The following is a 19,877-nucleotide window of genomic DNA, read 5'->3' on the forward strand; positions in this document are numbered from 1 at the left end:
CTCTCGTTGAGCGTCTTGATAGAACGCTCGTTCAGCTCTTTGTGTGTATTCTCTCTGGGGATACGCTCGCTCAACTCCTTGTGAGTAATCTCTCTGGGGATACGCTCGTTCAGCTCTTTGGAAATGTTCTCTCTGGGTAAACACTTGTGGATTTCTCTCTGGGCGCCCTTTTTGATTTCGCCAAGCCCCTGGGTTGGGCTTCTGTTGGCGGTACATGGGTGGCTGCCGTGAGGCAGGGACTCCGCTCCGGCACACTCGTGCGATGTGCCCAAGTTTGTTGCAATGCGAACAAACAACGTTCCTGAACCTACACGTAGACCTGGGGTGATTCCCTCCGCAACTTGCGCAGGGCGGCAACCGGGATCCGGGCCTCCCCCCAGGCCTCAAGTGACTGCTCTGCATCAGGTGACTGTCCTCGAACTCGGGATTCTCGTAGTCAGGGCTTGCGTCCTCGTAGTGCACTCTGGTTTGCCTTGCTGCTGGCTGGTTTATGCTGGCCCCTCGTTGTATGGTTACAGATGATTTCTCCGCTGATTCTGACGCTCTTGCTTCGTTTAACGCTGTCTGTAGGGTTAAATTCGGGTTTGCCAACAGCTTCTTTTGCAGCGAAATGTCTCTTAACCCACAGATGAGTTGCTCTAAGATGTGTTCTTCCAGATCCCTGTATTCGCAGTGAGCTGCTGCTTTTCGTAGGGCTGCAACATATTGATTAATGGATTCTCCCGCCTTCTGAGTCCTCATGTTGAATTCTTTGCGGCAGACATGGCGGGAAGGTTTTGGCGCGTAGTGAGTTTGCAGAGTCTGTTGCAACGTTGTCCACGATACTGCTTGTATTGGAGTAGGCGCGGTGAGGTCTCTGGCCGTATTGAAGACTTCTTTTCCGCAGTAGCCGAGGAAGATGTTTTTCTTCCTCGCATCGGTGATCCCCGTGTATTCGTTCGCTTCGAGGAAACACTCGAAACGAATCATGAAGGCTTCCCATTCGTCGTTTGCTGGGTCGAAAGGAGCGGGGGGAGCATGCATCGCCATCTTCTCTGTTTGAATTTGCCGCGCTGCGGTGATCTGAGATGGCTGTCGGAATTGCTGCCGAATTCCTGGGCTGGATCAAATCCGGAGATTCTGGAGGTAGCGTTCTTCGTCCTATCTGTCTCTCGATCCCATCCTCGTCGCCAATGTTAGATCTGGGCAACGAGAGACAGACTGCGGACACGAAGTGACTTAACAGCTCTTTATTAGTAGTAATAGTGATCCAGCTTGTTCTGTAGTCGGAGGGTTCCCCTTTTATAGGGATTGGGCACGCCCCTCGACCAATTACAGGGATACCTGTTTCCCGCTGTAGGAGCGGACCAGAGGGAAGACTTATCCCGATATATGTTAATATCTAACACCTCCCACTGAAGTGGCGCCTATTTATCTACTAGCATTTGCATGCTTTCAAACTGCTAGGTTAGCAGGAGCTGGGGCAAGGTATGAGAGCTCAGCTCACCCCTTTACTCAGGTCTCAAACCTGGGGTGCAGGCTTTCTAGCCAACAAGCCCAGTGTCTTAACCACTGAGCCATTGCACTGCCCCCCTGCATATATTTATTATCTAGTAGTGCCAGCTTGGAAAAAATGGACATGAAAGAAAAGCAAGGAAAGGAAAAGAAATTATGGTAAAAATAGAATGACGTCAGGAAAAGGAACCACAAACTTGCTTTAAAAATCTGTAACAGATTTTTTTTCAGCTTTATTACACTTGATCTTAGCCCAAAGGCCAAGAAGCAATTTTTTCAATTATTTTGCAGCAAAATGAAATTGTTTTCATTTATATTGGCAAAGGCTAAAGTTTGTTTCTTCTGAAATGTTGTTTATTTTGAAAAATAAATTCCACAACCATTCGGTTCTCTGATATTTATTTACGTATATTGGCAAATCCATGCATGTTAAATTGGAAATAAAGTTCTGTAGAATGTGTACATTCTAAAACTGGGCACTATAACTTGAAGTTCAATTCTGTCCTTGGAAATGAACTATGACTACATTGCTGGAAAAATATCACCTTTCAAAAAAGAATATTTTTACTACGTGACTTATACTTTTTCAAGACTTTATATTGCACTATATGGTAGATTTTGTGATTTCCCAGTTTCTAAAAATGTGTTTAATTGAACTGTCAGCTAAATTTCTAGCTTGTTCTTTTTCTGAATATATCTGATCGAACATTATTGGTTTTCTATTATTACTACATAATGTTGCAAAAATCGGTTATTTATCTTGAAAAAACTCTGATTCTTTAAATGTACAGGAAATCTAGGGAATCGGTCAGTTTACAGGTAGTCCTCAACTTATGACCACAGTTGAGCCCAAAATGTATGTGGTTCAGCAAGATATTTGTTAAGTGAGTTTTGCCTCATTTTACGATTTTTCTTGACACAGTTGTTAAGTGAATCATTGTAGTTGTCCCCGAGTCCCTTCGGGGAGAGGGGGCGGTCTAGAAATTTAATAAATTATTATTATTATTATTATTATTATTATTATTATTATTATTATTATTATTATTATTATTATTATTATTATTATTATTATTATTATTATTATTATAGTTGTTAAGTTAGTCACACCGTTGTTATACGAATCTGGTTTACCCATTGACTTTACTTGTCAGAAAGTTGAAAAAGCTGTTCACATGATCCTGGGACATTCTAATCAACATAAATGTGAGTCAGTTGCCCAGTGCCTGAATTTCGATCGCGCGACAATGGGGGATGCTGCAACAGTTGTAAGTGTGAAAAATGGTCATGTCACTTTTTTCAGTGATATTGTAACTTTGAATCATCACTAATGAACTGTTGTAAGTCGAGGACTACCTGTAGTAATCTTTTAAAACGAGCAAGGGGCAAGTGAAAAGTTATTGCTACAGATGTAGTTTACACGTCATAGTTTCTTTCCTAAGAGGCTTCTCACTTGTACAGTAGCAATTTTGTGATGTGTCTTTGAGCCAGGTCACATATGGATGAGGGGCAGTTGAATATATAAATGAAAATTGGGAAACAGTTAAACAGAGGAGCATAAACCAAATTTCCATTAGTTGCCTCAGAGTGATCACAGCCCATTCAAACATGGGGACATTCAAATTTCGTATCAGCAGTGGGCTTTTCATAAGTGATATTAACAGATAATTATACACACTGTCGAGATTACATTGAGAAAAGAACCTTGATCGTTAAAGCTTGTCTTAAGCTTCTTCATTCTATAAGATAAAATGATTTTAAACAAACCAAAATATTGATCGTATGACCTAAATCGCTTTAAAAATCAGGGCAGTGCTGTCCCGGATCTGCTGAGATTGTCTGGTGTTATGTTTTGTGCTGTACTGTGAGATAATTGTTACCATATGAATGAAATAGATGGAAAAGATCACCGCTCCCCTGCAATGCTTGCTTCTGGAACCTTTGATAAATTTAAGCATGGCATGAGCCAAAGCCTGATTGAAGACAGATGGTATTTGACTAGCTCCATATAACCACAAACTCGCAGAGACACAGAGCAGCGTTTCTGAAGAGCTGTTGTATTTTCATTGTGCCAATTTCAAAACATCAACCAACCAAAAATAAAACCCCAACCCCTGGTTTTCTATTATATTTGATGTTAAGTTCCATACCCCGAATTTCGTTCCCATATTGTAGAAAGTCACAGGCTGACATAGATGCACACTTGCAAGTTGACTTTTGCGATAGGATTTTAAGAACCAAAATCAGTATAATCAAGGGGAAGATTGATCTGCTATCCAACTAGCTAAATTCAGAGACTAGGAGCAAAGAGACAATTTTTAATAAAGAGAAAATAAATTATTTAACCCTGAATCACAGCTCCTTAGTTGGGGCAATAGGGCATCCATGAGAATTTGTTCTCCTACAAACAACCTCCCATTGGAGTTTAGCACTCTAAATACCGTTTATTTTAATGTGGTAAAGATTTTTTTTTTAAAAAAAAGCATAAAATGGAAAACGATTAGGAAACCATTTGAAAAAGATTAAAAAGTATTATAGTATAACTATTTCTTGGCTTTTAAAAAGATTTTTGCATGCCACTAGAGTCACTTTGATGAGATCAGTGGACGTATAAATTTTCTAAAAAAATTATATTAATTGTTATATTTATATCCCACTCAGGGGTGGGTTCCGGCCGCCATTACTACCAATTCAATAGTTAAAAAATTTGCTCTGTGCACATGCGCATTTTCATTTAAAACAATCTGTGCATGCGCACAATATTTAAAAATGAGTAAAAATTACATTTTTAATGAAGATTGTTCTGCGCATGTGCAGAAAAGAAAATCAAGATGGCACCGCCAATCATAGTACCGGTACGGTCGCATGTCCGCCGGAGTTACTACCTATTCGGCTGAATTGGACCGGATAGGTAGGAACCGACCTCTGATCCCACTGCAAACTAAAAGAACCCAGCAGCTCACAAATCCATAAGATAAACATCAGTAATTAACACAAAAACGTAAAACAATATAAAATTTCCAACAAGAGCCAATAGTTCAGTAACCCTCCATGTATAACACAGCATTATATCCAAATGCCTTTCAGAAGAACATTGTTTTCAATTTTTTTTCAGAAAGCACTCAAAGTGGGGCCCCATCTAATTCATTATGGAAGGCCATTCCAGACGATTGATGCACCTACTGAAAATATCAAATTGGTCAGGACAAGGTTAGCAGGAAAACGGGTCCTAAAGATAACTTAGTGCTAAGTCATAGAAGACTTTAAAAGTTGAAAACACCACTTTCATACGGTCCCCTAAGCCAGGGGTGTCAAACTCACGGCCCGTAGGCCAGATGCGTCACATGCTAGCCATTCCCACTCCCATTTTAGCTAAGGAGAAAAAGTTGTGCTCCATCATGTGACGACAACATGTCATCACAAGTTTGATGTTGACTCCCCTGCCCTAAGCCAAGAGGTAACTGGTGCAGGCTTTGTAGCACAGGTGTAACAGCTAACACACAAGCTGCTCCACTTGGAACCAATTGTGGCTTTTGTATAGTCTTTAAAAACAATCCCATATGAAGTACTTTGCAGTATCCAAATCAGTTGGTGATGAGAACATGAGTCACTGCAGCAACTTCTCTCACCCGAAGTAGGGCTGCAACAGGAATATTGGCCAAAGCTAGTGATATTTCCATCCTGAAAAAAAATATGTGTATTTCCTTAAAATAATTTTTTGTCAATTTTATAGGCTCCTTGACTCCCAAACAATTCTTGGAGGCTACAAATAAAAAATCAACATAGAAAGAATGTAATCAACCAAAGAGCAAAATAGCCACCACCACCCCTAAAAAACCCAAAGTCAATCAGATCATAACAAAACAAGACAGGGGCTCTGCAATTACCCTTATCCTACTGCCCAAGAGAACAAGCAGGTCTTCAGTAGGTTTCCTGAATGACATTAGGGGGGAAGCCATACTAATCTGTTACTTAATATATGGACACAGTTATCTCCATATCAGAACATCTCCAATAATATTTCAACAAAATTGTGTACTCACACAAATGTGTGTGTTTAGGTACTCCTATCCTTATCAAAATACTAATTTGTTTTTGAGCAGTTACATAAGTAAGTATGTTTTGGTGAGGATAGTGGCAACTGTTGATAGGACTTCATGGGAATCGTATTACTGTGTTTCCCTGAAAATAAGAAATGCCCTGCTAATAAGCACAATCGGGCTTTTCAGAGCATGCGCCATAATAAGCCCTCCCCTGAAAATAAGCCCGCCCCCAACTATTTAAGCACATGCACAACCGGTCCCCATCATTACCACTGTACCACCTAACGGTACAGCTTGCGGGGCAAAAAGAGGGCTCACCACAAAAACAGCAACAGGCGAAGCAAAGTGCTTCCAACTCCCGCCCTTCCCTCCCATGCAAAAAGAGCCTGCTGCAAAAACAGCGGCAGGCCAGCAATGCGATCACCCCCTCCCGCCTGTTGCTTCTTGTGCAAAAAAACACCGCCCACCCCAATGGTAAAGGCAGCCTGCCTGGCTCCCTTCCCCGCCGTCCCTTTAGCGAGGGGTGGCAGGTGTTGGGGGAGAAGCGAGACGTGCGTCCTAGCACTACCAGAGACTGACAGCTCTGCTACATTCCTCACCCTTTCGCCCATTGAATCCCCTTGTAAAAAAAAACCTCACGAGTTGAATTCATGAGGTCTTTTTACAAGGATTCAATGGGCGAAAGGGTGAGGAACGTAGCGGAGCTGGAAAGGTAAGAGGTGCACCTCGCTTTCTCCCCTCCCCACCTGCCATCCCTCGCTAAAGGAACAGCGGGGAAGGGAACCAGGCAGGCTGCCTTTACCATTGGGGCGAGGTGGGCAGTGTTGGGCTGCGAGGTGCGCCTCTTACCTTTCCAGCTACGTCGCATTCCTCACCTTTTCGCCCATTGAATCCCCTTGTAAAAAAAACTTGAGAGTTGAACTCAAGAGGTTTTTTTTACAAGGGGATTCAATGGGCGAAAGAGCGAGGAACGCGACGGAGCTGGAAAGGTAAGAGGCGCGCCTCGCTTCTCCCCTCCCCACCTGCCATCCCTCGGTGGGGAAAGGAACTAGGCAGGCTACCTTTACCATTGTGGCGAGGTGGGTGGTGTTGGGCCGCGAGGCGCACCTCTTACCTTTTTAGCTCCATCACATTCCTCGCCATTGTGTTCAGGGAAGCCCCTGGTTAAAAAAAAAAAACCTTCTCGCGATTTGAAGATGTTTGATTGAACTCGTGAGAAGGGTTTTTTTTTTACCAGCTGCTTCCCTGAGCACAATGGCAAAGAATGCAATGGAGCTAGAAAGCTAAAAGGCGTGCCTCACTTCTTACCTGACCCAGAAAATAATAAGCCCTCCCCTATAATAAGCCCAAGGCCATATTTCGTGGGGCAAAAGAAAATAAGACCCTGTCTCATTTTCGGGGAAACACGGTAGCAGGGAAGTCAGTTCTGACCTTCCTCTGAATTTTTTTTAAAAAACCCTGTATTGTACATGATGTGACCAGGTGCTAGTTCCAATCAATCAAAATTCTCCTTTTAGAGCAGGGGCGTCAAACTCGCGGCCCGCAGGTCGGATGCGTCACATGCTGGCCATGCCCACCCGCATTTTAGCGAATGGGAAAAGTTGTGATACATCACATGATTACAATATGATGACGCGAGTTTGACATCCCTATTCTAGAGTATTGCATATAAAAAATTCAATTAGCCCAACGTGCTACAGTAGAATTATTGATTGCAGCAAGTTAGAATTACATTTCATTTATATTGGCTACTCAGACTATGCTCTGTAAAAACTGTCTTGTAAATGAGCAACCACAAAAGATTCTTTTCTACATCCCAGGAAAACATTAGGACATTTTCTCTCTTGAAAATTTTGCCTTTATAATTTGTTACTAACATTCTTTGAGAAAGCAAGCAGTCTATATTTTGACCTTATTTTTAATCTAGCAGTTAGCTGATTTAACTCAGATGTTTTTATATACACTGTGGGTTATCAATATGCTCTGTGTGGGCTTTGTTTGGCATGCTTTTCATTCGACGTTATACTAATTGATTCATGCTCTAGAAGTTGAATGTGTTATTTTTACTCTAATTTCCCTGGACAATATTATTTTTATTAAATGTTAATCCCATCTCTTTTTGAGGAATATAAGATCACATGCATAGTGCCCTCTTTTCCAACTATTCCCATATCAATCCTGTTAGATCATTTAAGGGGAGAGAATGAGTCACCCAGTCAGGTTTCATGGCTCAGAGTGGAGTTAAACACAACTACTGTGTTAAACCCATTTTTTTTCTTGGACATCACTATTTGGAGTGTTCTCGGAAGGCTGTTGCTATGCAAGTGCCATAAACTCTTCCTGCATCCATGACACCACCATTAGGATCAATATGCCAAATCCAAAGAACAAATTAGATGGAATTAAGCCCTATTTAGTCTTAAATTTTACAAGTCAGTTTCTTTTCTTCTTTCCCATCACGCACCAACATACCTTTAAACTGTGACTTTTAGTTGGATTCTATGCCAAAATGAAACTTGTTTATTGTAAACTTCAGAGCAGTTAGTTGTAAAGTATGTACAGTAAGATTAGCAGACCGAATGGTTGTGGGTTTTGGGATCACCTGGTTCCAAGACTAGTTCACTTTTGACTTTGAGTAGGGTTGTATTTCCCCTTTTAAGGGTGGTGGCAGTGGTGAAATTCAATTTTTTTACTACTGGTTATGTGGGTGTGACTTGGTGGGCGTGGCAGGGGAAGGATACTGCAAAATCTCCTCCCCAAGCCCACTCCAGGGGAAGGATACTGCAAAATTCCCATTCCCTCCCACTCCTGGGGGAAGGATACTGCAAAATCTCCTTCCCAAGCCCACTCCAGGGGAAGGATACTGCAAAATTCCCATTCCCTCCCACTCCAGGGGAAGGATACTGCAAAATTCCCATTCCCTCCCACTCCTGGGGGAAGGATACTGCAAAATCTCCATTTCCACCCCACTCTAGGGGAAGGATAGTACAAAATTCCCATTCCCTCCCACTCCTGGGGGAAGGATATTGCAAAATGTCCATTCCCACCTCACTCTAGGGAGAGGATACTACAAAATTCCCATTCCCTCCAACTCCTGGGTGAAGGACACTGCAAAATCTGCATTCCCTACTGCAAAATCTCCATTCCCACCCCACTCTAGGGGGAGGATACTACAAAATTCCCATTCCCTCCCACTCCTGGGGGAAAGATACTGCAAAATCTCCATTCCCACTCCACTCCAGGGGAAGGATACTACAAAATTCCCTTTCCCTCCCACTCCTGGGGGAAGGTATTGCAAAACCTCCATTCCCACCCCAGTCTAGGGGAAAGATGTTCGATCTGGGCAACGAGAGAACAGACTGCGGACAGGAAGTGACTTAACAGCTCTTTATTAGTAGTAGTAGTGATCCAGCTTGCCCTGTGGCCGGAGGGTTCCCCTTTTATAGTACTCGGATACGCCTCTCGACCAATCAGAGCGATACCTGTTTCCCGCTGTAGCAGCGGACCAGAGAGGAGACTTCCTCCGATATATGTTAATATCTAACACCCCTCCCCTCCTAGACGGAACGTTGCGGTTAGTAACATAGTCTTTTAGGTATGTTGGAGTTTGCCTTACTCGGGAGGAACGTCGCAGTTCGGGTTGATTAGAAGTGGTTGCAGGATCGGATGCTTTTTCTGTTTCTCGTTCGGGTGGTTTCGTGCCTTCGTTGCTAGGGCGTTCCGGAGTCTGCTCGGTTACGTTGCTTGGGGGTTGCTCTGCTTCGTGCTCGATCTCTTGTTCAGACCTGGGCTCGCAGGTGTCGTAGTTCTCTGTATTGGGGCTCTCGAGTGGCTGACTTTGCGTTGGTAGGTCGCTCTCGTCCTCGGTTCGAAGGTCTGAGTGTGCTAGGCGACCGCGAAGTTGATCGATGTGCCTTTTCCAGTTCCGCCCATCTTCCAGTTCCAACAGATACGATCGTGGACCCGTGATGCCAATGACCTTTGCCGGCATCCACAATGTTCCCCCTGCATAGTTGTGGGCGTATACTGAATCCCCTATGCTAAAGGTCCGAATTTTGCTTGTGGAGTCTGGGGGTGCTGTGGCAGAGTAATTTGGGTGAAGACGGTCCAGGTGAGACCGTAGACGGCGGCCCATGAGTAGTTTAGCGGGGCTCCTACCCGTCGTTGCGCTTGGGGTAATATGCTGAATTAGGAGGTAATGGTCAATGCGTGTTTGCCAATCACCTGGACCCATCCTAGCGAGGGCCTCTTTTGCGAATCGCACCATCCTCTCCGCCTGTCCATTTGACGCCGGATGGAATGGCGCGACGAGGGCGTGCCGAATTCCCTGACCTGCTAGATATGTTTCAAATTGCATGGCCGTGAACTGGGGCCCGTTATCGGAGACCAGGAGGTCGGGCAGGCCATGAGTGGTGAAAAGTCGCCGTAGAACCTTAATGACTGCCTCTGCCGTGGTTGAAGTCATTAGGACTACTTCTAGCCATTTCGAGTATGCATCCACAACTATAAGGAAAGTCTGACCTTGGAATGGCCCTGCGAAGTCGATGTGTATTCGCGACCAGGGTGCTTTAGGCTTCTCCCATTCTGTGGCGGGCGCTTCCGGGGGTGCTGGTCTCGATTCCTGGCATGGGTCGCAAGTGGCCACCCATTCCTCTATTTCTTTGTCCATGTTTGGCCACCAAACGTAACTTCTTGCTAACGCCTTCATCCTAACAATCCCCGGATGACCCACATGTAAAGCATCTAATACATTCCTACGTAAAGCAAACGGAATAACAACTCGATCCCCCACAATAAGCAACCTTGTAACACTGATAGTTCGTCCCGTTTTGACCAAAACACTTTGAATTCCGGGCCCACGTTTCCCTTCGGCCACCCCCTCCAAACCCAAGTTTGAACTTGCTTTATTAACATGTCTTTAGAAGAAAACCTTGCAACATCGTAGGAAGAAACCGGTCCTGAGTCCAAACAATCAATAAGCAGCACCGGTACTTCGGGACTGGGGTCTGGCAAAAGGTCTGGTAGTGGGCAATGGCTGAGTGCGTCTGCGTGTCCTAGAGTGGAACCCGGTCGATGAATTAATTTGTATAAGTACGAAGCCAGGAAAACAGTCCACCTGGTCATGCGTGGAGAAAGGGAGACTGGAGTGGGGCGGTTTCCCGCCAAAAGTCCCAACAGCGGTTTGTGATCTGTGATCAGTTCAAAATCGCGGCCGTAGAGGTATTCGTGGAAACGTTTTACTCCAGCTACAGCAGCTAGCGCTTCCCTGTCCATCTGGCTGTAATTCCTCTCGGCCGATGAAAGAGTCCTGGAGTAGAAGGCGATGGGTGCTTCTTTTCCATCGGGCATCCGGTGGCTGAGGACTGCGCCGACTCCAAAAGGTGATGCGTCGCAGGTCAATACCAGCGGTAGTGTCTGGCTGTATTGGACTAACAGTGAGTCGGTGGTGAGCAGGCGCTTTACTCCGGCAAAAGCTGCTGCTTCGGATCATCCCCATTTCCATGGTGTGTTCCTCTGGAGTAGACGGTGTAGTGGCTCAGCAACGGTCGCCTTCTGTCTCAGAAAAACGCTGTAGAAGTTAAGTAGTCCGAGGAAGGCCTGCAACTCGGTCTGATTTCGTGGTGTGGGGGCGTCCTGGATCGCCTTAATTTTCTTTGAAGTGGGGTGTATTCCCTGACCATCGATTCTATAACCCAGGAATTCTACGCTAGGCACGTTAATTTGGCATTTTTCCTTTTTGAGGCGGAGACCCTTTTCTCTGATTCTGGCCAAAACAGTTCTGACTCTTTTATTTAATTGCTCCTCGTTTGCAGCGGACACCAAGATGTCGTCAAAATAGGGGACGACTCCCGGTATCCCTTGCAAAAGTCGTTCCATGACGCTCTGGAACAATCCTGGAGCAATACTCACACCGAATTGTAGCCGGTTGCATTTGAATGCTCCTCTATGCGTCACTATAGTTTGGGCCTCCGCTGTGGCGCTATCAACGGGCAGCTGCTGGTAAGCTTGTGCCATGTCTAATTTTGCAAATACCTTTCCTGGCCCCAACGAGTGCAATAAGTGCTGTACTACAGGCACAGGATATGCGCTTTGTTGTAGCGCGACATTAATTGTGCATTTATAGTCCGCGCAGATGCGGACTGATCCGTCTGGTTTGACTGGGGTCACGATGGGCGTTTCCCAGCGCGCGTGATCCACCGGCTCAAGGATTCCTTGCTCCACTAACTTATCTATTTCCTTATCTATTTTTGGGCGGAGTGCAAAAGGCACTCGTCTCGGTTTAAGTCGGATTGGCGCCACTTTGGGGTCTAAATTGAATGAAATCGGTTTACCCACATACTTACCAAGACCGGGGCTGAACACATCCTCGAACTCCTTAAAAATCTGCTCAGCGCTGCTGTTTTCCACGGCGTTGATTCCGGTGACTTCTAGCCCCAAGGATTCAAACCAATCCAGTCCTAGGAGGTTTTGTAATGGTGCGCTGGCGATGGTCATGGGCAGCTGGGCTACGATGTCCTTGAAACGGATCTGGAACGTGCCTTGGCCTACGATGGGGACTCGGTTCCCCTGGTAGTCTCGTAGCAGGATGTCTGGAACGCGTAGTTGGCTCTTTTTGAGGCTAGGGATAGCCTGTTTCATGGATGCCCATGAAATGATCGTCAGGGACGATCCTGTGTCAACTTCCAGCTCGCAAGGTGAGCCCTCCAAGAGGACTGTGACTTTCAGCTTTTTAGGCCGCTTGGTGCGGACCTGGCTTATTGTGGTGAGATACGTTCGCAATTCCTCTCTCTGGGTCAACTCTATCTCACCATCTGTATCCTGAAAATACTCTCGTTGAGCATCTTGATAGAACGCTCTCTCAGCTCTTTGTGTGTAATCTCTCTGGGGATACGCTCGCTCAGCTCTTTGGGAATTTTCTCTCTGGGTAAACACTTGTGGATTTCTCTCTGGGCGCCCTTTTTGATTTCGCCAAGCCCCTGGGTTGGGCTTCTGTTGGCGGTACATGGGTGGTTGCCTTGAGGCAGGGGCTTCGCTCCGGCACACTCGTGCGATGTGCCCCAGTTTGTCGCAGTGCGAACAAACAACGTTCCTGAACTGACAGGTAGACCGGGGGTGATTCCCTCCGCAGCTTGCGCAGGGCGGCAAACGGGATCCGGGTCTCCCCCCAGGTCTCACATGACTGCTCCGCATCAGGTGACTTTCCTCGAGCTCGGGATCCCTGAAATCTGGAATGGTGTCCTCGTAGTGGACTCTGGTGTGTCTTGGCGCTGGCTGGCCTGTGTTGAATCCGCGTTGAATGGTCTCCGCTGATCTGTCTGCTGCTTCTGAAGCTCTTGCCTCGTCGAGTACAATCTGTAGGCTTATATTGGTTTTGGCTAACAGCCGTTTTTGTAGGGAAATGTCTCTCAGCCCGCTAACGAGTCGATCCATAATCTGCTCATCCAGGTCTCGGAATCCACAATGTGTGGCTGCTTTTCGTAGGGCTGCAATGTACTGGTTGATAGATTCTCCCGCCTTCTGGTTCCTCGTGTTGAATGCTTGGCGGCAAACATGGCGGGAAGGTTTTGGCGCGTAATGAGTCTGTAGGGCTTGTTGCAACGCCGCCCATGATACTGCCTGTATCGGAGTAGGCGCGGTGAGGTCTCTGGCCGTGTTGAAGACTTCTTTTCTGCAGTAGCCGAGGAAGATGTTTTTCTTCTGGGCGTCGGTGATCCCCGTGTATTCATTCGCTTCGAGAAAACAGTCGAAACGAATCATGAAGGCTTCCCATTCGTCGTTTTCTGGGTCGAATGGAGCGGGGGGAGTGTGCATCGCCATCTTCTCTCGCTTGAATTTGCCGCGCTGTGGTGACCTGAGATGGCTGCCGGAATTTCTGCCGAATTCCTAGGCTGGATCAAATCCGGAGATTCTGGAGGTAGCGTTCTTCGTCCTATCTGTCTCTCGATCCCACCTTCGTCGCCACTGTTCGATCTGGGCAACGAGAGAACAGACTGCGGACACGAAGTGACTTAACAGCTCTTTATTAGTAGTAGTAATGATCCAGCTTGCCCTGTGGCCGGAGGGTTCCCCTTTTATAGTACTCGGGTACGCCTCTCGACCAATCAGAGCGATACCTGTTTCCCGCTGTAGCAGCAGACCAGAGAGGAGACTTCCTCCGATATATGTTAATATCTAACAAAAGATACTACAAAATTCCCATTCCCTCCCACTCCTGGGAGAAGATATTGCAAAATCTTCATTCCCACCCCACTCTGGGGCCAGCCAGAGATGGTATTTGCTGCTTCTCTGAACTACTCATAATTTGCGCTTTCAGTTCTCCAGAACCTGTCAGAACCTGCTGAATCTCACCCCTGGGTGGTGGGCAATCTGGGACCTTCCCGAACTCACAACTCCTGCTCAGTGAGTTGGCAGGGTAAGGCCAGGAAGACTTTGCCATAGTTTCATCTGATGCTTCAGTAGCACCCTTTCCTGGATTGGGAAGCCTCTCAGTCCCTCATGTACTTGTCACTTCATGGCTCCACTACTGCAAAGCGATCTACATAGACCACTTGGAAACTTCAACAGATCCAGAATACAGTGCTGTGGAAAGCTATGGATATGCTTTGCTGTGACCATGTGATATCTTTTCCCCAGTAGCTGCACCGGTTGCCAGTTTGCTTCCAGTATGATTCCAGATGCTGGTTCTAACCTCTAAAGCTCTTCATGGTATCAGGATCCAATTTGAGAGACTGCCTATCTCCTGTGGTATCTATCCCAGGCAATGCAAATTGACCAAGTAGGCACCTTTGAGGATCCTTCGAATAAAAATGCTGTCTATCAAGACACAGGAAGTTTCCCTTCTCTTATCCCAGTGCTCGTTCTCTGGAATGAGATCCCCCCTGAAATCCTGGTTTTTCCCTCCTTGTTGGCATTCTGAAAAACCATAGGGAACTGGCTGTTCTCCCAAGACTTGGGCTGGAGTAGCTGGTTGTCAGTTGTTGATGGAATGTTTGAGGGTTTTCTGGCTTCAACAGTTTTGCTTTTCTTTGTCTAGTTTGGTTTTATTGTTTGTTTTTCTCAGTTCTACTGGGTTTTTTTTAATTATTGTTTTTATGTATTGTGAGCTGCCCAGAGTTTGGAGTCAAGCAACATCAAATCTATCCGTGTATATGTGTAAACATGATGATGCATTTCTCGTGTGAATGGTATATCCTTCAACCCATTTTTTTTTTAAAATCCTGAGTCCTGTTCTTTATACAAAATATTGTGCTTTTGAATATTACATATAAAGTAAATATTAAATGCAATCTGGACACAGTTAGAACTGAGATTCTGGTCAAGCCCCAAAGAATTAAAATGGAGGAAGATTGCAGGCCCAATTAAACACATGAGAAATAAATAAGTGAATATGTCAGCAATATGTAGCAGCAGCATAAAAGTACTGACAGTGTATTAAAAAGAAATATGTCATCATTGTATATTATATTCCCCTCATAATCCCTGTTCTCACTTTTTCCCATATAATGTTCTTTCTTTCTAACATTGAATGTTATTTCGATATTCAAGTGTCCACATGACCAAATAATATCCCTGCAACCTGCAACACTTCAAAGTGATATTTAAAAAGCCTACCATATGTTGTTGATTTAAAAAAATATTTCAGAGCATGATGGGGTCTTTTATTATGTGTATAGTTCCTACTGCTTAATATATGGTTTATCATAAGGATTCATCACTAGCCATATGGCTTCCATTATTTTATGTTCCACTTATTATTAAACAAATAGATGTGGCTTCCATTGATCCTAAAATATTCTGTGATAATGTTCATAATACTTCCAGCTGGTACTGGACACATCACTACAAACACAAATGACAATTTTTTTTGCTGTGTTTGTTATTGAAATAATAATATTGAGATTTCTCTCTAAAGTTTAATTGAAATGTGAATAATTCTGGTTCATAGGTCCTGGGTCTTCTTATGTGATCAATTAGGGTCTTTTATTAATAATGTAATTAATACTTTGATCATTAAAACATGATCATTCCTATCTTTTATGTCTGTACACTTTTATGTAATGAGCATCTCATTATACTTTTGTTTATATATTCTAAATAGATTTTTCCTATCAGCGAGTAATGGTTTATTTCACCGTTACTAAATGCACAAATAAAACTTCAGTTCCTAATAATGGCAGTATATTATGTTTGAATCAAATAATATATTTTACACCATAAAAGTCCATTCAATTAGCATAATTTAGAAAGCTTTTTACTTACAGAATACACCAGTTAATTACAACCAGTAACAAGCGGTAATATAGCCTTAATAAAAATGTGAAAATAAACTGAACATATTAAAATATTTTAACAAACAACAGATGGAAAACTTTAAAAGGAGTCACCTTCTAGCCTTCCAGAAATACATATTTCATTGCCCAGAATTCCCCCAGCCACTATGGCCACTGCTTAGAATTCTGGGAATTAAAATTACATATCTGGAAATAACCAGTTTAGATAAGACTACAGTAAAAACTAAATTTTCAATGATATAATTTATTTGATCAAAAATGAGATGAGTCACCCAAAAGTTTCTAAGGATAAAGATGGTTTTTATTGACAACACTGGTCATTAGAATAGAATAATAGAATTGGAAGGGACCCTGGAGATCTTCTAGTCCAACACCCTGCTTAGGCAGGAAACCCTATAACATGGTTCCTCAAACTATGGTCGGCGGGCTCATGTGGCCTGCCGAAGCCATTAATCCAGCCCGCGCAGGACCACAAGGCTGCCCCTCCCACATCACCCCACCCACTCTTCAGCTGAGTGCAGGACTTAACTTCATGAGCCCGGTGGGCTGAAACTGAAAGGTAAGGCCAACAATTCTGGAGGTGTGTGTGTGTGAAAAGTGGGGTACATAGAAATCCCAGGAGGCCAGAAAATGGGCAAAAATGGCCCATTTTTCACCTCTCCCACCTCCAGAAGATAGATAAAGAGAGATAAATAAACAGAGGGAGAGAGAGAAAGACAGAAAGAGAGAGAGAGAGAGAAAGACAAAGAGAGGGCGAGACAGAGACAGAAAGAGAGAGCGACAGAGGGAGAGAGATTTCTTAAGCTCCTTGGGGTGAGTAAAATTGCTGCAAAACTGAAGTGGCCCCTAGACTCCTAAGCAACTGAAAAAATAATCTAGCGAAAAGAAAAGGCAATCAAAAGAGCAACATGCAACAAAAGCAAAGAAAACACCCTCAGGAGCAAAACAAATTAAAATTTAATTTGTGTGCATTGCTCAATAGACTGTTAAATTGGCCTTGCCCACCTAGTCACATGACCTAGCCATGCCCACCCAGCCGGTCCATGCCCTCAACCGTATGAGGGACCGTGAATTGGGCCCCTGTTTAAAACGTTTGAGGACCCCTGCCCTATACCATTTCAGACAATTGGTTATACAATCTCTTCTTTAAAACTTCTAGTATTGCAGCATTTACAACTTCTGAAAGCAAGTTGTTCCACTGATTAATTGTTCTAACTGTCAGGAAATTTCTCCTTAGTTCTAGGTTGTTGTTTTTCTTGATTAGTTTCCACCCATTGCTTCTTGTCCTACCCTCAGGTGCTTTGGAGAATAACTTTACTCCCTCTTCTTTGTGGCAGTCCCTGAGATATTGGATTACTGCTATCATGTCACCCCTAGTTCTTATTTTCATTAAACTAGACATACCAGTTCCAGCAACCATTCTTCATATGTTTTAGCCTCCAGTCCCCTAATCATCTTTGTTGCTCTTCTCTGCACTCTTTCTAGAGTCTCAAAATCATTGAAATGTAAGATCTATACTTTAGTGCAGGGGTGTCCAAACTTGGGAACTTTAAGACTTGTGGACTTCAACTCCCAGAATTCCCCAGCCAGCTGGCTGGGGAATTCTGGGAGTTGAAGTCCACAAGTCTTAAAGTTCCCAAGTTTGGACACCCCTGCTTTAGTGCAATATGGGGATGAGACCTTATCTTCACACACAACTCTAATCTTAAAATGTAGTTGATGTTGGATGTGCATTCCCTGGCACAATGGCAATTTAAAAAGCATGCTGTGTTCCATCAACCACAGACATATTATCTGGCATTCAGCATAGAACAGCTACTGCGATGGGAGAATAGCTGAATAAATAAATTCTTCTTCCCACTCCAAAAAGAAAAAGAAAGGAAATGGAAAACATCTCATTTTCTCACTGTGGTATCAAAGTCCTAGCATGATTGTTCTGTATTTTGGCCCATTTACTTAATTCTGCTGACTGGCCATTATGTTTAGAAACTGGAGATAGTCTTCAACTTACGACCCCAATTGAGCCCAAAATTTCTATTGCTTAGCAAGATGTTGTTAAGTGAATTTTGTCCCATTTTACCACCTTCCTTGCCATAGTTGTTAAGTGAATCACTGCAGTTATGAAATTAGTACCGTAACACGGTTGTTAAGTGAATCTGACTTCCCAATTGATTTTGCTTGTCAGTGGGTCGCAAGAGATGATCACATGCCCCCAGATGCTGCAACCGTCATAAATATGAGTCAGCGCCTGAATTTTGAACAAGTGATCACAGGGATGCTGCAACAGTCCAAAATCTAAAAAAAGCAGTGCTGGTCTAACTTTGAACAGTTACTGAACGGACTGTTTTAAATCGAGGACTACCTGAATACGTTGAAAGGCAGGTTAAGTCAGATGCCCCATATAACCCAATGGAGAAAAACACAGGAGGAAAAAAAAGTTGCTGCTCATTTTTATTGCAAGAGAAATTTTCCATTTGCAAAGTACCTAACAGAAAGAAGAGGGAAGTGAAGAGGCCATGTCAATATCACTGTCGGATTGCTGGAGACACCAGGCATTCTATAAGCAATAAGGTGGATCCCACATTTGAAAATGTCATAGTCTTCTGCTGTGTACCACTTACACTACATCTCCATCAGGGGTGAAATCCAGCAGGTTCTGTCAGGCTCTGGAGAAATGTCACCTCTGGATGGCCCCGGAGTGGGGTGGGAATGGAGATTTTGCAGTATCCTTCCCCTGCCATGCCCACCAAGCCACGCCACACCCACCAAGCCACGCCCACAGAACCGGTAGTAAAAAAAAAGTTGAGTTTCACCATTGATCTCCAAATATGAGGCTGCAGCTTAAAAAGTGGAAGTACATTTAAAAAATTTTTTTTTACTTTTGTTGGCTTATACTAGCTTGTAAGAAATTATCCTTTTGATTAGAACCTTGAGTTACGCTACTTCCTCAGGATTAAAACCACTCTGAGGTCAGGAATTTGTTTTGAATATTAAAACTGAATGACCCTCATTGTCGTTTCATCCAACAATCACTTCCTGGTTATCTGAAGTGTTCTTCATAATTTAGAGTTTTAGACCATGACTATAGTTTAAAACAAGAAACCCAGAAATGCTGCAAATCACCCACTGGTTTATGATTAGATGAATTTTACTTTGGTTCCTTTCTGTTATGCGTTATGTTGCAGTAAAATACAACTATTAAAATTGTAATGTTTAGTCAGACTTATAGTGTATCTTTATTTATTGTTGATATTAATAATGTGTATATTTGTTCCTAGATACAGTTAAAAGTTGTGAAGCAAAGTTGTCCTTCAGCTGTCCTCTGAAAGGTCACTACTGCCTGTACAGTAAATCCGGTTTTACTCTCATCAGTCACCAGCCTCAACTTTGGATCCATATCATGTTTCTCTTTCACCAGGTGTGTGCAATATGAATATAAATATCAAAATAATCATTAAAGTAGCTGTCAATTAAAATCAGTGTTAGCTGTAATCCCTTGACATGTATTGATCTAAATCAATGTTGTTCGAAGATACTCGCCTCCCACTCGGAAGGTTTGAGAGGTCAATCCTAGGCAGCAAAAGAGGTTTCTCTATCAGGGTGCAAAGAGAAAATATCTACTACGAGGTCCACATAGGCATCAGGAAGGGCACCCATCCAGTAAATGTTCAGCTCCATTCTGTGAGCTCAAATCCACCCAATAAAAAGGACTACAGGGTTGTAAGAGTTTTTTTTACATAAGTAATTAAAAATACATTCAAAGAAAAAGAGAAAAATATATAGTGAGGTAAATGTAGAAAAGGAAAAAGAAAAAACAGAGAAAACGATAGAAAAAGGAAGAAAATAAAAGAACAGAAAATATGAGATTGGATGGATGGATGGGTAGATAGATGGATGGATGGAGATAGATAAATAGATAGATCTTCCAATTTTCCTCTTGGCAGTTATACATATACGGTAATATTGATCAGATCTCTCTCCAAGATTTCATCATAATTCCTTTCTTTCTGTAATATATCTCTCTATTATCAAACCATAAGTCACAAAGCAT

At 43.5% G+C, this 19,877-nt stretch overlaps 1 protein-coding gene across 5 annotated transcripts in view; it reads left to right on the top strand.

The window, feature by feature from the left end:
• VEPH1 (ventricular zone expressed PH domain containing 1) overlaps positions 1-19,877 on the top strand; it is a 153,802-nt gene that overhangs the window by 101,990 nt on the left and 31,935 nt on the right. For all 5 annotated transcript variants that reach the window (XM_081956339.1, XM_081956335.1, XM_081956337.1 and 2 more), the window contains exon 9: positions 19,105-19,244. In XM_081956339.1, coding sequence (XP_081812465.1) covers positions 19,105-19,244 — 140 coding nt within the window. The remainder of the gene's footprint in view (positions 1-19,104; positions 19,245-19,877) is intronic.

Source organism: Natrix helvetica (genome assembly GCF_964273705.1).
Source record: "Natrix helvetica genome assembly, chromosome: 5".
In the NCBI taxonomy this organism is placed as follows: Eukaryota; Metazoa; Chordata; class Lepidosauria; order Squamata; family Natricidae; genus Natrix; species Natrix helvetica.